This window comes from Pezoporus flaviventris, unplaced genomic scaffold (assembly GCF_033815535.1).
Source record: "Pezoporus flaviventris isolate CSIRO_AGI_PZ_B2104156 unplaced genomic scaffold, CSIRO_AGI_Pfla_v1 ptg000011l, whole genome shotgun sequence".
Taxonomy (NCBI): Eukaryota; Metazoa; Chordata; class Aves; order Psittaciformes; family Psittacidae; genus Pezoporus; species Pezoporus flaviventris.
This window is the reverse complement of record NW_026892559.1, coordinates 2,581,991-2,597,547: the sequence shown is the minus strand read 5'-3', so window position 1 is coordinate 2,597,547 and position 15,557 is coordinate 2,581,991. Positions and strand designations below refer to the sequence as shown.

The following is a 15,557-nucleotide window of genomic DNA, read 5'->3' as shown; positions in this document are numbered from 1 at the left end:
AGGTGGCAGGGAAAAGGTAGGTTTGAGAGATGTCAGCTTGTGCAGGCGCACAGGCAGCTTCTGTCTGGGGTGTGATACTTGCTACATTGGCTGCATAAACTGATTGGATGTGATGTCCAAACAGGTTATGGGGAGAGGAGATAATTCTGCTGCCTGCCATGCAGACAGCTGGATGTATGATGGCCGTGAGACCTGTAAGATAATTTCCCTACTGGATACAAGGGCATCAAATCCCACAAGGTATATGACTCATATTAAAGGCAGCTGTGGAGGAGCCTGTGGTCATGGTACAGCATTGTGTCAGCGATATAAGAATCTTGAAATATAAGGATGGATTATTAGTAAGAAAGCCTAAAGCTGAAGTTTCTGTGATAGTCTTTTCTAGTATGCTGCTGGCTCCATGTCTGGTTGTATCTGGACAGAAAAAAAAATGATTCTCAGATAGAAGAAAAGATTGTGTAAAGATGTGAGCTTTAAGCCACTGCTACTTCTCTTTGGAAAGGGATACACTGCGTGTAAGGGATAGGAGAACAAATTTGCAGAAGGTGGTGGGTCTGCCAGCTGCAGGTATTCTGAGTACCTCTGTTCTGCTCACCAACATTTTATACTAGTTATGATCCAGCTAAACAATCAACTTTATTCCATCTTTATGGTAAAGTCACTTTATCACTGTAAGCAAAAGGCTAGCAGGCTGCTGGAAATAAGGTAGCTAAGTGGGCAGTATTTAAACAGTGTATGTACTGTGGAGAGGGGAGAGGAATCTGAGGGTAGCTGGCTAGTGGAGAAGCCAATGAAACCAATGGGACAATGGAAATGCAAGTGATCCTTTGGTGCTTGGTAATTAACATGATAGAAGATGAATGGCTGTGAGAAGTGATCTGAAAAGTAATTACTGTGAAAAGTAATCCAATAAAGGAGCAGCTCCTGCAGAATCACACAGAATTGGGGGTGGTTGTTACAGTAGGCTTACAGGAAAGACCTGAAAGAAAGAAAGGGAAACACTTGGCAAGGCTGGAAAAGATGGGGCAATGAGCTAGGCTGTAACTGGTATGTCCAAAATGAAATTAAATTAATGCACATCCATAGTTTTTGACTGGAAACTGTACAGGGAAAAATAAGTTAGGCTGTAAATAATGCGAAGAAGCATATATTTCTAGAGGCTGTCAAAAACTACAGAATAAATAGTGTGAAGCTGAATCTATATGAAAGCAAATAGGTCACAGGAATATGAATACAGTAACAGCAATGTACGACTAGTCCTACATCTGAAGAGAGGTGATGAATACAACAGGCAGAAAGACATCAAAGAGGTAGCAGAACTATGCTTACTGACAAGGGAGGCTTTAGCTAGCTTTGCTATTAGCAATTTGTTTTGTAGGAACTGCCTTTTTTTGGAGCTGGTCGTTCTGTAGTCAAATGTGTTGATAATTTGTGCTTACATAGTGCATTTTTGTCAAAGGAATCTGGAGTGTCCTTGAAAGGTAGTAAATTCTTTGACAGACTGGAAAAAAGAAGGATGCATGGGTATTAGACTGGACTTAGTGTAACACTAACATAACCATGGGCTGAATTTTATCTTCAGATCCCAATGTAGGTATTGGTGGAAGACGGAGGTAGACAGCAAGACAGCATAGTTCCTCTGGCTCCTGCCTGTCTGCACTGCACAGCTGAACAGCCAGGGACCTGTCTGAATGGGTGCAGGGAGCCCTACGCTTAGGGTAATCTATATGTAGTACATTACTCACCTCTATAAGGTGGAGCTTGAACACTTTTTCCGTTGTCCTTGGGAAAGATTTATGGAAGAACCATTGTCCCTGTGAATATTGTCCTCATCAAATGCAGTTATATTTGAGGTAGAGAATGACCTTAGGTCAAAGACACTGGAGAGTAAATTGGGAGACTCTTGCTCAGTTCCCAGCTGTGCCCCCATGTCTCCTATCAGCCCTTGGGTAAATCTGCTCATTTCTCTGTGCTCTGGCTTCTTGTGTGCAAAGCAGAGATCGTAATGCCTCGTTAGCCTGTCCTTTTCGGTTAGATGAAAAACCCTTTGGAGCAGGCAGCATGTTTTTTACCACATGTTTATGTAACGTTTTGCATAATTTGAATTTGATCTTGGCTAGTGTCATCTAGGACATGCGGAGATACCTCATGAATAATACTAGTAATATTTTAATATTGATAATGCTTAGCACATTCGTAGGGTTTCACACCCCACCCACCCCCCCAAACCAGCACTCAATACTGTTGGCATTGTGGTGATGAAGCGTGAGTCATGTTGGGTCCTTTCCCTGGCATGGTGCTATCTGTCAGCTAGCCAGAAAGTTGAGGGGTTTAGTGAGTAGGTAGTGGATGTCAGGAACACCTGAATTCAAATGCAGCCCCAGCAGTGACTTATGTTGTGATCTCCGGGTCATGTTGGTTTGTTTTTTTTTCTAAAGGGAACTCTGATCTTTGGCCATCTGACTTGAGGTGGTGGCAGACAGGTGCTTGGAGCTTCACATGAACAAGTATTGCAGAGTCCTGAAAACCAGGCTCTAAGAGGCTCATGCATTGGAGAACCTATATCAGAGGCCACTTTGGGAAAAACTTGCTCCTCTCCTGCTTGGCTTTTTTATCTGTAACAAAGGGGAAGTGTCTGTGTACCTTAAAAAGTAATTGTGGAAATTAGTAAAAGTTTATGTAATGCTTTGAAAGAAGCGCTAGGTAGTTTAAATAATTTAATTTTCACTGAGTGCTTTTTGTTGCAGGATGTAAGAGGAGGGAAGGAAGAGAAAGAGATGTACAGAGAGAGTACTGGTACATCTGCTCATCCACCACAGGGTCCCTTCTCAGATGAAAAGCTTAAATAATGAGCATCTCTCCCACCCCTCATAGGTACCTCTGTCACATATACATGTCAGGAGCTTTCTTTTCAGGAGGCTATCCATACCTCATTTGTGTCCTTGAGGAGGTCTGAGCAGCTGCTGTGAGCATGCGTGCTGCCTGGAGCTCCCTGCCTCCAGTTATCTGCTGAGAGATTGGCTCAGTTGTTTGCAATCAGTTCTTCCTCCAGGCCACTGGTGCCAGTTCTTCCAGCACATCCTCCGGGAACTAAAAGCACCAGCTACAAACCTTCACAAATTTCAAAAACAGTGAGGGAAAAATGTGCTGTCAAAGGAAGAGGGGGTTGGCATCTTGAAACTGGAAATTTTATCTATCTAATTATGCCCAGTAATGAAACAAACAACAGGAGCTCGTACCCAGCTCCTTTTGTTATTGCCCTGCATTTTGCTTAGACTGTATGCAGTTTCTTCTGAGTGGCCTTACTAAGCACTCCCTATACTTGTGAATTAATCTTTATTTACTTTGCTGCAGAGCTTTGTCACTGCATGACTTTCTTTTCTGTACTGAAGCCCTCATCAGAAAAGCCTGCTAAGCTAAGCATCAGCGCATGATATAGTGATTCTGTATCCACTGAAAGCATCACCTATCTGGGAGAAGGAAGAAAGGCAAAGGGGCTTCATCCTGCATTTCTGCCTGTCTAATTCAGGACTGCTGCTGGAGGCAAAGTCCTGTTTAAGATTAGTTAACCTTGGAAACTGGCTGGCTGGAGCAGCAAGGTGCTCACTTTCACAACCTTCACCAAGTGATGTGCTCGGGTACAGGGTACTGCCCTGGTACCTGCAGAGACCGGAGCGGAGTCCCTGAGCATAATGACATGTACACCTTTGAGACAGTCCATAATCCAGCCTTTATGCTTTCACTGTCACCTTCACATTCACACAAGGTAAGATGGTCTTTTATCAAAGATGCCCTGCACTCCCTTCAGGCATAAATGAGTTCTGCATCCCTGTGAGTTCAGCTTGGACTCATGTGACCTCTGCCAGAGATAGGTGGGAAGTTGCAAGAAGTGAAAAAAGTGGTGTGTAACACCTGAAAACTAGGGTGGATTAGAAAGACATGTGATGAACAGACCAGTGCAAGAATAAAAGAGCAGAACGGGAAGACAGTGTTTGGTGGACTTTAGACCTTTAGTGCTAGTGAGGTTTTTTCCAACCTCTTTTCCTCTCCAGGGAAATGGCTTCTTATTCAAAGACAAATATTTCCACCATCCCTTTTTATTTGCTATAAAGTAATAAGGGGAAAAAAAGCCCCAGCCCTCAAAACCTACATCTGCCCATTCCAAGCCTGGGCAGTGACAGGCAGGTGCATAAAAGTCCCTGTTTCAGAAGGTTCCTTGAAACATCCTCTTTGTGCCCCACAGGACTTCCTAAGGCTCACCAAACCTGAAACCTATAATAAGAAGACAAAGCCCACACCTGTAAAGCACCAGAGAGTGAGATGAGAAGACCTCCCTTTACTGGGAAGGTGAAAGTTGTGCTGGAAATGGAAGGAGTCAATAATGCTTTAGACTGCTTGGCTTTCCCCCCTTCACGTGTGCCCTCCTTTCACCTGTTTGTGTTTGTGAGCTACCAGATAAGCTCTTGTCTGTAGGCTTGAGGGGCACAGTGTGATCTCACCAATATCAATGGGAGACATAGATCTGTATGCTGTGAAAGGTCCCAAAATGTTCTTCTGCATTCTTAAGGGCCCTCACATCTTCCAAAACCTGTCCCTTTGTCCCTGGTTCCTGAAAAAAACCTTCACATTTAATCCCCTCTTCATGCTGTTTCATTCCAAACATTTAAGCATTTCTTCCCACTAGACTAGGGGAAGAACTCTGGAAAGCAAAAGGAGACCAAGGCAGAAGAAAATACAAACCAAACCAGAAAAAATAGGAACATTAGGGGGGAAAAAAAGCAATGCCTTCCATTTTGAAAATTCTACTGCTTTCTCTGCCCTCCCAAATCCATGCATACTCACTACTTCTTTTCATTGCCCTTTCTTAAAGTTGAGTCATTAGTGTTATAGCCAATACAGTGCTATAATCATTTGGTGGATATATTTAGTGGACCCACCCAAGCTAAGGACCCCATTGAGACCCATTGTGACAGGAAGGCCAAAAAAGGGACTACAGTATTGCCAAACATGGTGGGGCTGTAACATCAGTTTGACAGGTGCTGGGTAATAGCTGCACAGCTTTGGCCGGTGTTTCAGGGCAGTGAAACACAGAAGTAAAGGGGAGGATTTGGAGAGATTTTGATTATCCTTGCAAAGCACTTAAATGCATTTATTTATTTATGCTTTGAAGGACATTTTCACCAAGTAGGCTTGACCAAATCCAGATTAAATAAAGTAAAAAGTCAACAAACCTCTCGCCCCAAGTCCACACACACCCCCATTTGTGGCTCAGAGACTGGTTTGAGAATGGTGACTCCACCAGCCTCTCTGGCCAGTTTTCTCACTTGCTGTGGTCATGCATCGTGGGGACCCTGCATCAGAACATTCAGCTGCCCCATTCAAATTCAGGTGTTGTTACTCTGGAGCTTATTGCTAATTCAAATCACTCCTGGATTGCAAATGCTTTCCTGCCTTGGCCTGCCAAGTTTCAGGTCTTCCGCAGAGCAGACATCCAACCAAGTGCAAAACCAGAGTAACTCTGCTTTGCCACTGATGTCAGCAGGGAGTTGCCACCACAAATATCAGTAAGCATTAAGAGCTTTACACTTTGGATCCCATTTTGTGGTTCAGAAAATTTCCTCTGGTCGTTCTTCCCTGGTTTCTGTTATTCCTACAGCTCCAACTCCAGGAGGAAGTGGCTGCTGAACCTGCCACTTTGAATAGGAGATTTTTGGAGCAGAATTCTTTTAACTGTCATATAGCATAATAAAGTTCCAAGCTGCAGTCCTACCACCTCATGCTGTGACCTTGTTGAAGCTCCTACTGTGAAGCCAGGTCAGGTTTGGATGGCGATCTCCTGGGCAGAGCCAGAATGCTGCAGGAGGCACCATTTGGGAGTCAGCAGGAGGGGCGATTCCTCAAGTCAGTCCTGAACTGATCCCACAGCATGGTGGAGTAGTGCTTTGCTGGCAAGTAAGACATGCGGCCGCAGTCACAACCATCTGAGGGTATTAAAAAGCTCTTTCTCCAGGAACAGTCATTACCTCTAATACCCTCTTCAAGTTTAAATTTGGGTAATTACTTTTTTTGAGACCTGAAAAAGATTCTTGGGTGTTTTTTTCCTAGATACTGTATTTTTTCTCATGCTTTCTATAGTAAACAGCTCTGTAGGAATGATACACACTGTTAAACAGATGCTCTGTTGTACCCTGAAAGCTAGATGCAATTTGGAGGTGGGTCATTATTAGCAGAAAAGCTCTGGGGCCCAGCTGCTGCAGACAGGAGGTAATCGTTAATAGTAGGGCTGTATAGCAGCATTGATGAAGATGCATGGCATTTGTAAGATATTTGAATAATTTGCCGTAAGATCTGCACACCTTGTCTGAGGAAAACACTGTGTTGCTTTAGGAGACCAGTGTATATCCGTCCAGGTGGTGCGGCAGCCAGCCAGAATTCTTGGCATCACTTGCACTGCCTTGAGGACCAATAGGCTCTCCTGTGGTTGCTGTGGTAAAGAAGCCTTGACTTCTCTCTGCAGCCTCCCGTCTTATTAGGGGCCCTCTGTGGCCTGTTGTGGCCTTACACTAGCTCAGAGCTCTCTCTTTGGCTTCCTATTTTTGGAATATCTGAAAACTTGTCACATTGCTTTAATATATCTGTCTATTTGTTTTTCAGATTCCTTCTTAGCCTCAATCTCCATCGTACATTTTTCCTGCTAGAGGTTAAATTTCTTTCTATTAGCTTTGGTTTTGTTGGACTTGAGAGCTTAATGGATGCAATTATAAGGTCTGAATAAATAATTATGGAACAAGTTTTAGAAATGAGAGATTTACTTAATTTTGTTCCTGTAATGAAAAACCCCCACCAACTTTCCAGAAGCTATCTTCAATGCTCACCTAACTCTACAGGGGGATATGATTTGGTGCATGAGATACAACTGACTTAGTTTTTGTTAGTCTCAGAGCTAAATCTGAATTTAACCTATGCAGCCCAAAAGCCTGTGTTCTGGTACAGGATCTGCTTCCTGAGCAGTCCTGGGAAGTTAGACTGATCAGAGAAGCTGACCTATGGTGCTTTGTTGTGTTGGTGTCCATCTGATTTAATACAAATACAATTGAGTCTTCTTCTTTTCTAATGAATCTGTTCTTGTTGTGAAGTCCCTTCCAAAGGACATAAAGTATTGCTAAGCATTTAAAATCTCTCTACTGCCTCCCTCTTCTCTGTGGATTCCTGTCCTGCCTCCCAGTAACACCATCACGAGTCATGTAAGACTTCCCTAGTGTCTCTTGAGATCAACGTAACAGTCCTGCTGTGTTTGGCAGTACTGCAGTTCTTCCCTTGGCATCAGTACTGTACAAGACTTGAAGACCTTAGCGATGTGTATGTCACCTGTCTGAAGTTCAGCTCCTCTTCTGTGAGAAGAGTATATAAATGGTGATGTGATGAAAGCAAACAAGTACAAGACGTTACATGGCATGGGAGCACCTAGAGTATGTTGACCTTGAGGGCTTTCAGAAAGGCTTTATAAATTATTCTCTGTGGCTTGACTGCCATGAAATCCCAGTACTGCAGTGCTGGGTATTGACATTTAATTTCTAATTGATTTGGAAGTAAAAAAACCCCAATCAAACAACAGAGTTCCAAGTGAAGTCAAAAAACCCACAACCTTTTTTCTCTAATGTTGAAACACTTCTTTGCACTAAAAAAGACAGAGAAGAAATGTTTCAGCCTTTCCAAAACAGGATTTTTAAAGCTTTTTGTTCTGAGAAATGTTTTGATTGTTTTGATCTATTTGAACACAAACACATTTTGAGACTTATTTTCCTTTGAGTGAATGTCGGGTGTTGCATTCAGCTTTTTCTAGTGGGTTATCTTAGCAGACCGAGGCTGAAGAGAAAGAAACCCTGTTGGTTGTCTCAGCTGGTTTTGTAGAAAAAGACCATGAAAATCCTGTGTATCACTGAAGAAGGAAAATGGAGTTGAGAAGAAAAAAGTGTAGAGGGGGCAGAGGGTAATGAAACTCACCTGTGAGGGCATCTGCAAAAGCCAACAGCAATGAGGGAGAAAAACTAAGCACTTCTTTCCCTGGAGCTTCTTGTTTCTCTGACCTTCACAACACAAATTTCTCCATTAGAATAAAATACCAACTGTCCTGCTTGCGGTTACAGCGTCCTACTGGCTTCTTGCAGGAGGGTCACAAAGCAGAGGAGGAAAGGAAGGAACACAGCAGTGTCCTTAGCTTATTTCCCTCCTTGGAAAAGACAATGCAATCACCACAAACTGGAATCACAGGGTGCAGCCATTTGGCTGGTGGGAAGCATGGTGGGGTGAGAGGTGAGTGGAGAGACGTGCAAAGGAATGATCGTGTGCACATGATGTCTCAGCTGCAGGGTGCCCTCAGATACGCCTGTCTGGCACTGCACTAGAGATGGGAGCTCACAAAGAGTTGTGTGCATCAGTGGCTGGTGTTTGAGATGCATTGCACAGGGCTCCATCTTCCCAGTTCAGTCACTGAATGGCTCTACCACAGCAGGTTCCTCCCTTTTGCTGCCATGACCAGCCACACCAGAGGGCTGCCTTTTTCCCCATGCTGTAAGTGCTTTGTAGACAAGGTATTTCTATTGCTGGTTAAACAGGTTTGAGGTACCCAAGATCTGAAGTGGCGCAACGTATACCCTAGGAATGGTTTGGAGATAGCAATAGGGAGATAGACTGAGGGACTGTCAAAAGCTGATATATTTTATGTGCAGCTAGGAGTGCCAGCCACTGGGGAGCATTTTCGGCCTGGTGTACTCTTACTTTTCAGCTGATGATAAAGAAGGAAGAGGAGACAGGACCCCAAAATATTGCTTTCTCTGTTGTCAGTGAGAAAAAGCAGAGATTGAGGCTGATCCCAAGAACGTTAAGTGGTGCTTCTGCTATTTGTCATTCAGGAATGTAACCCAAAAGCTTTGCCTGTATCTCATCACCCTTATATGGGTATATCCCATCATAACATCATCTCTCATTATGTATAGTCACATTCCAAGCACTCCTGCAATACATTCCAGCTCCCAGAAACACCTGTAGACGTCCTTACCTATCTTGTAACTTGTGGCTTTCAGCACTGACTATGCCAGATGGTTTGAGGTGGATGAAGATTCTTCCTTAGTGTGTGCTGGTGATACGCATTCCCCTTGAGTCTCTCCCCATTCCAGACTTGCCCTGTCCATTGGAAAACATGATGGAGGGTCAGTGGATACATGGCGGCTGCCTCCAGCCAGCAGCTGGCTGGGCCCTGCTTGGGGCGTGGAGAGGCAAGGATGGCACCCGTCAGCAAAGTGTTGCTGCCACGGGCAGGCACTAGCTGCAGCACCAGTACAAGGAAATGTGTTTTAGGTAAAATATAATTAACCTAGATACAGATCTTGATGCCACACGGCAGTGCTGAAGCCAAGAGCTTAACAGGACTTTTACAAGAAGGAGACAATTATGTGGATAATGAAGATAGCTGATGGTTAAAAGAGTCAGGAAACCTCTCTCCTTTGCTGTTTCTTTTGTCTTTTTTTTTTTTTTTTTTTCAAATGAGTGCCATGTCCACTTTATCTGTAATGGTTTGAATCAACTGTGAACTGTCACTACCCGGGGAAAAAAAGCTACTTTGATGGACAAGTCATTACATAGTGAATTGCTGCATCTTGAAGTATCTGCTTGTCCAGGAGGGGCAAGCTGACCACGGGCAGAAATGTCTGGGTTTCGTTTTAGTTTCCAAAACCTGTTAGAGGCCCTAGACCTCACTGGGAAAGGTATTGATAGTGGGGCCATGGGAAGGGAGAGCAGCAGTGAGGGAGGGCTGGCGTTGGGGGAGAGAGCATGTGCACGGGTTTGCTTGTAATTAGGAGATTTAAACTTTGAAAGAAGTTAATTAATAATGAAACTTGTGACTGAATGATGCAGATTGTGAGGACTGGCTTTGTCAGCAGCTGCAATTAATTACAGGCTCAGGCACAGGGAAAAGGAGGGGGTGAAGGATGTGGGGAGGGGGAGGCATCACCAGAGGGAAGATGATAAACCTGGCTGCAGGCTGTTGCTGTGGTGACAGGAGGCAGTTGCTGTGGTTGACAGCAGTGACACGCTGAAGGCAGCAGGTACTTCTAATTACCCCTTCCACCGACCCAGGCAGGCAGCAACCCCTCCTGACTCAGGGCAGGAGATGCTCCAGATTTCTCCTTGCTCTTTCTTCCTCTCTGCTGCAGGTTTGATGTGCCTTTTCAGGGTCCCCACCTGCTCTGAAAAGAAAACCCTGAGGTGGCAGATTTTCCTAATGTCACTTTAATAGCCCAGGAGCAGCCAGCAATTCAGTAGCATCCTCAGAAAGCCTGGACAATGCTGGCAAACTTTCAGAGAGCTGGTATCCAAATGGAAGGGGAGGAGAAATCGAGTGCAGCCAGCCACAGCCTTTTGAGCAAGAAGATGAGGGCCTTGCACGTCTGGACTCAGCTGCAGCATTTTTGGGAGCACTTGCTGTGGCTGCCCAGGTCTTAGGCTTTGGGGTCTTGCCAGCAGCTCAAAGGTACCCTGCCATGATCTGTGTGGCCTAGGTGGAGGGGAAGTGTGCTGCAAGGCAAGAGGAGCAAAGGGAGCATGGGAGCATCCTAACTACTGACAAATTGCTTCTTCCTAAGCATGCACGCAAAAGTGTTGATCTGTATAAAATAAACTTCTGACTTTGAGTCCCTGTTGTGGTTTCATTCCCTTTGCTTGAATTCCCCAAGTTTGGCTGCACTAGATCTACATCACTGCTTTGCAATGCAAATGCTGGAAAGATATCACAGATACATGCCCACTTTTAGAGCTCAAATATTGTAAATGAGTTCTTGGATAAGTGTGTATGGGTTCTTGACACTCCTTCAGGAGGAGAAGGATGGTGAAGAGGAGGCAGGTAGAGGGTGTGGAGAGCACAGAGAAGGTCACACAAAATACACCATTTTTATTCTTTTCTGTAATGTATAAATGACGTGGCACTTGATGAAATTAAAAGGCAACAAATTAAAAATAAATAGGAGGAAACAATTTTTAATGTAAAGTATAATTAGCCAGTATAGCTCAGGGCTGCCAACTATTTATGAAACAGATATTTTAGTAAGATTATCAACAAAGGATTCAAATGAATAAGCAAAATATCTGCAGGAATACTAGTATAGCTGAGAAAACAATTATAAGGGTTATCAATCCTTCTGCTTTAGGGCATAAATAGATCACCAGCTGGGGTCAGAAATGCAATTTCCCCCTATGGTTACCAAATAACTTAATTAGGCATATTGTGGAGTTTTATTCAGCATAAGCCACTGCTGGAAGCAGAATAACAGATAAGATGGACCATCAACCTGTTCCAATATGGCAACTCCATCTCCAAGCTCCTCTCAGAAGGGGGAAGAGGAAGACTTCTAGCTTTGTGTTATTGGGAAGGGGGTCCCAGAAGGGCACTAATCACTAGGCTCACACAGAGATCTGGCTGTCCATTTTGGTTTAGATCCATAGATTCTAGAGAACTCTGCTACATTTGAGTATGGGCCACCACGAAAAGTCTCTTCCATGTATTTGGGAGATTCAGTAAACCAACGAGGGAACGAACTCGGCAAGCCAACAGGAGAGGAGTGAGGGTGTGTTTAATTATGGCAATGACTTGGCTTTTATGAATACCTTAGACCTTTGTGCTACCTCTGCTTTCTCCTTTTGAAAAGAGTTTTGGCTTAATGAAGGAGTGGAGTAATAAGGAACTGAGAGGAGGAAAACATAAGAATGTAAAAAGTCAGCCTGCCAGAAGTTATTTACCTTAATCTTCCTATTTTGTCACCCCAAGCCTAGCGCAAGCTTATCTCAGCCATGATGCTTTCACAGAAGTTTTCCTTGACTCTTTTCCACCTGGTTTGAATGTGTCAGCATGATGGTGATTTTGTTAAACTGCGTTACCCTGGGGATGTACCAGCCGTGTGAGGATATGGACTGCCTTTCTGACAGGTGCAAAATCTTGCAGGTAAGCAGACTTCCTTCTTCTTGTGGTGGGGCTTCAGTCCAAGTCACAAAATTTCACACGTTTTCCTTTGTTGTGTGAGCAGCACTTTCCCAGACAGGCTGGCAAGAACATCCCTGGCAGTAAGCTATCCTGTTGTAAAATAGTAAGAACTTGCTCTGAGGAGGGAAATGCTAACAAATGAAGTCTACTTGCGACCATGCAATACAGAACAGTTGCTGGCTTCCTGATCCTATGCATAAGCAGGGGTTTCTTAATGTAGACAGCTGTAAGATACATAGCTCAGAGGTAAGCCAGGGATAAATAATTAAGGTTATGGCATCCAGGCAGGAGACAATAGCAGCTCCTAATGCATTCACTACTCTGTTGAGTAGCAAGGGTATCGCTGAGTCTACAGGTAATGTGACATTTGGAATGCCGAAAGGGAGAAGAAACAAAAGGTATACTAAAAAGAGCCATGGGTACATCCAACCTATGAATGCACTAGCTGCGGTTGCTGCTATCTCAGAGAGAAGGTGACAGCAAAGGCTGTCAGCGATAGTGTTGCTGAGGCGGTGATGTTCAGATATCCGAAGCCTCCGTGATTGTTACGTGCTGTCTAAGCTGTGTGTGAAGCTGCACTATGTCCTCAGCGGGGTGATAAGGAATCCCTCCTGGGAGCCCTTGGAAGGATAGTGTCTCCCTGGCCGTGTTTGGATCTGCTGGTTCTGAGCCAATGCCTCCTTTCAAGTTCGTGTAAGGAGTTTCTGAGTCTACATCAATTGCTTTACCCATGGGGAAAAAAACCCTAAACTATAATAACCCCTTGCTTACTTGAGCAGCAGTAAGCTATGATACCAGGACTGCATATCAGAAGCATCTCCAGCCCTGCTCTAACTAATTTTCAGAAGTACTGAAATTTGTATTTCTCTCTTATTTTGCATTTTAAAGTCTAAGGCTGAGAATGCTTATCAAATGTGCTCTTGGGTTGCTGTTTGGCAGGTGTTTGATGATTTCATCTTCATTTTCTTTGCCATGGAAATGGTCTTAAAGATGGTGGCCCTGGGGATCTTTGGCAAGAAGTGTTACCTTGGAGATACCTGGAACCGCCTGGATTTCTTCATCGTCATGGCTGGGTAGGTTGATATTTTCTGGGTCTATTTGTTCTGTGTTTGCTGGATTCTTGCACGGAAAAGAAATGTTTCTGAGGGAGAAGTCTCCACTTTGGTGCTACTTCAGTACATCTGTGGGGCATAGCAGTCTATGGAAGAAACAGTAGACAAGGTAGCTTAGCTCCCCAGCTGATGTGCAGCCATCTCACACAACTTCTGTAGAAGGTGTTAGTTTGTACCAGCTGAAAGTGCTTTTAAAATGTCTGGGTGGAAGAGCTTTAACCTTTACCAGAACAAATCTCGCTTCTCTGTTTCCAGCAGCAGTGTTTCAAAAGTAGGAATGTCATTTTTGTTACTCTGGGCTTTTTGTCTCTCACTGGCCTTACCCACGGTACTATTGGGACAAGTTGACATTTGAGTGTTTTTTACAACAAAGTTGCTATGGTGAAGCTCTGATTTCCCCTCTTCATGTAGGAAGTGGAAAGCCTACCAGGGTTTGCCTATTGAATCATATTAAAATGTCCATCACTGGTAGTGGTGGGCGCTTTTTCTGAATTTGTCCGTTTTCCATTAGATTGCTCTGTGGTATAGTAAAAAAAAAAAAAAAAAAAAAGGAGGAAAAAAACCCAGAAATAAATATGCAGTGTTGCTGTTCTCAAAGGAAAGAGGTAAACAGGTGAATGTCTTTTCAGTGAGAACCCCCCACTTTCCTCTTCCTCCTGACAAGGAATTACCCACATTTGCTGTCATGGAAGTGCATGTATTACTGACTGAGCCAGCAATGAGTTCAAGCTCACTTTGCAGGGTTTTCCCCTGCAGCGTGGAGCAGCACTGTCTTTATATTTGCTTTTGATACAGTTCTTCTACAGCATTCCCTTTGGAGGGGTGTGTAATTGTTTGCTTCTGGGAGGCGCAGAGATTTTCAAACTCAGCTCAGTTTTAAATTTTGAAGGCGGATTCTTAGCCAGCTTGCGCATGAAAGGAGGACAGGCAGATGAAAGCTGTTGATTTTCCTGCATTAACACAACATGTGTGAGATGGGAAGACCTTTTTCATGGCTAAGCCTGCTGTGATTAGCATTTGATACAAAACGGTCTGGTGTGGAGACTGTGAGTTAAAGCACTTGACATGCAGTAGTGAGGAAAATCAGATCATTGTACTCTCTAGCCTGAGCTCCTGGTGGTACATTTGCTGGTGACATGATGCAGGGAAAACAAGATCCTACCAAAGCAACCTTTGAAGAGGAAAGAGAAGAACAAGTGTGTTTGAAAGGGGGTTCTTGTAGCCCATGGTGTTCCACTATATGGAGGAGGTGCTGCAGTATGCTGGGAGGAAGGTGCTGTTGGCACAGGAGTGCTGGTGTATGGGATAAAAATCTTGGGAACTTGGGTTTTCACACTGTCCAGTGTCCCTACAAGCCTGGTATGTGAGGGATGCTGTCTGGAGATATGAAGAAATCAGTGGAGCAATGCTGAATGAAAGAGGGTGGGCTCAAGTGCTTGCTCCATGCAGAAAACAAGTAAAATCCATGCTACCTAGATGAGGAGGGAGTAAACCCCATTTACATGTTTCCCTCTCTTGCTGTTGCTAGCAGAAATTTGAGAAGAGAGTGTCTTTTGTGCATCTGATAGCAGTGCTAGGAAAAAAGCTCATATCTGAACTCCTTTCAATGCCAAGGAGAATTATTATCAACTCCTTAGGTATAAACTAATCAGTGTGGAGGATTTTTCATTTCAGGTCCAAGACTGAAAGAAATTTGTTTCCTGATTTCTATACAGTTGTCTTCATGAGGTGTCAGGCTGAAATGATAGTAATCTCATTAGAATATCTGATCTCAAAAGACTTCTGCTAAAGAAAGATTTTTCCATTTAGCTACATAGAACTAATGACTATATAATGTATCTCAAGTTATAAAAGCTTGTGGTTATTAGTTCATTATTCTTTGAAATTCATTAGAATTGTCTGCGCTGTTTAAATCAAATCCAAGGCTCAAATTTGTCCTTACATACAGACTATAGGCTTTTATTTAGCCTCAGATTTAAGGTCCAAGGTTTATCCTGGTTGGTCCCACACCTGGATCATGGCTTCAGCTTTCTTTGGATCCAGATGCTGTCTTAGCCTTCTGAATAAGAGAAGACATCCTGCAATAAGTCTTGCATGTTTTCTTCATGGCAGCGACTTAGATCCTGATCAGAGGCTAATCAGTTTTCTCTAATAGACTTCTCTTCATGGTCCTGGACTCTCATTGCCAGGTCATAAATTTGGCTCTCAAGAAAACATTCATGATGTTGAGAAGTAATGTACCACCTAGAAGATGTACAGCTTCTCTCAGTCTCAGGAACAAGGACTGTACTTCCAAGACCTTTCTCTTCCCTTCTCCCTTTCCAAATAAACACCAGTGAGGCAGCAAAGGTTGGAAGAATAAGCTGTAGAGCAGAAAAACAAAGTGAAGGCAAAAGACTGTTCTGTTGGGT

General features: G+C 43.7%; 1 protein-coding gene across 5 annotated transcripts in view; it reads left to right on the top strand.

Annotated features, from left to right (window-relative positions):
* CACNA1I (calcium voltage-gated channel subunit alpha1 I) overlaps nucleotides 1-15,557 on the top strand; it is a 151,766-nt gene that overhangs the window by 52,653 nt on the left and 83,556 nt on the right. For all 5 annotated transcript variants that reach the window (XM_061450788.1, XM_061450787.1, XM_061450785.1 and 2 more), the window contains exons 2-3: nucleotides 11,822-11,995; nucleotides 12,974-13,107. In XM_061450788.1, the coding sequence (XP_061306772.1) occupies nucleotides 11,903-11,995; nucleotides 12,974-13,107 (227 nt within the window). In that variant the 5' untranslated portion in view covers nucleotides 11,822-11,902. The remainder of the gene's footprint in view (nucleotides 1-11,821; nucleotides 11,996-12,973; nucleotides 13,108-15,557) is intronic.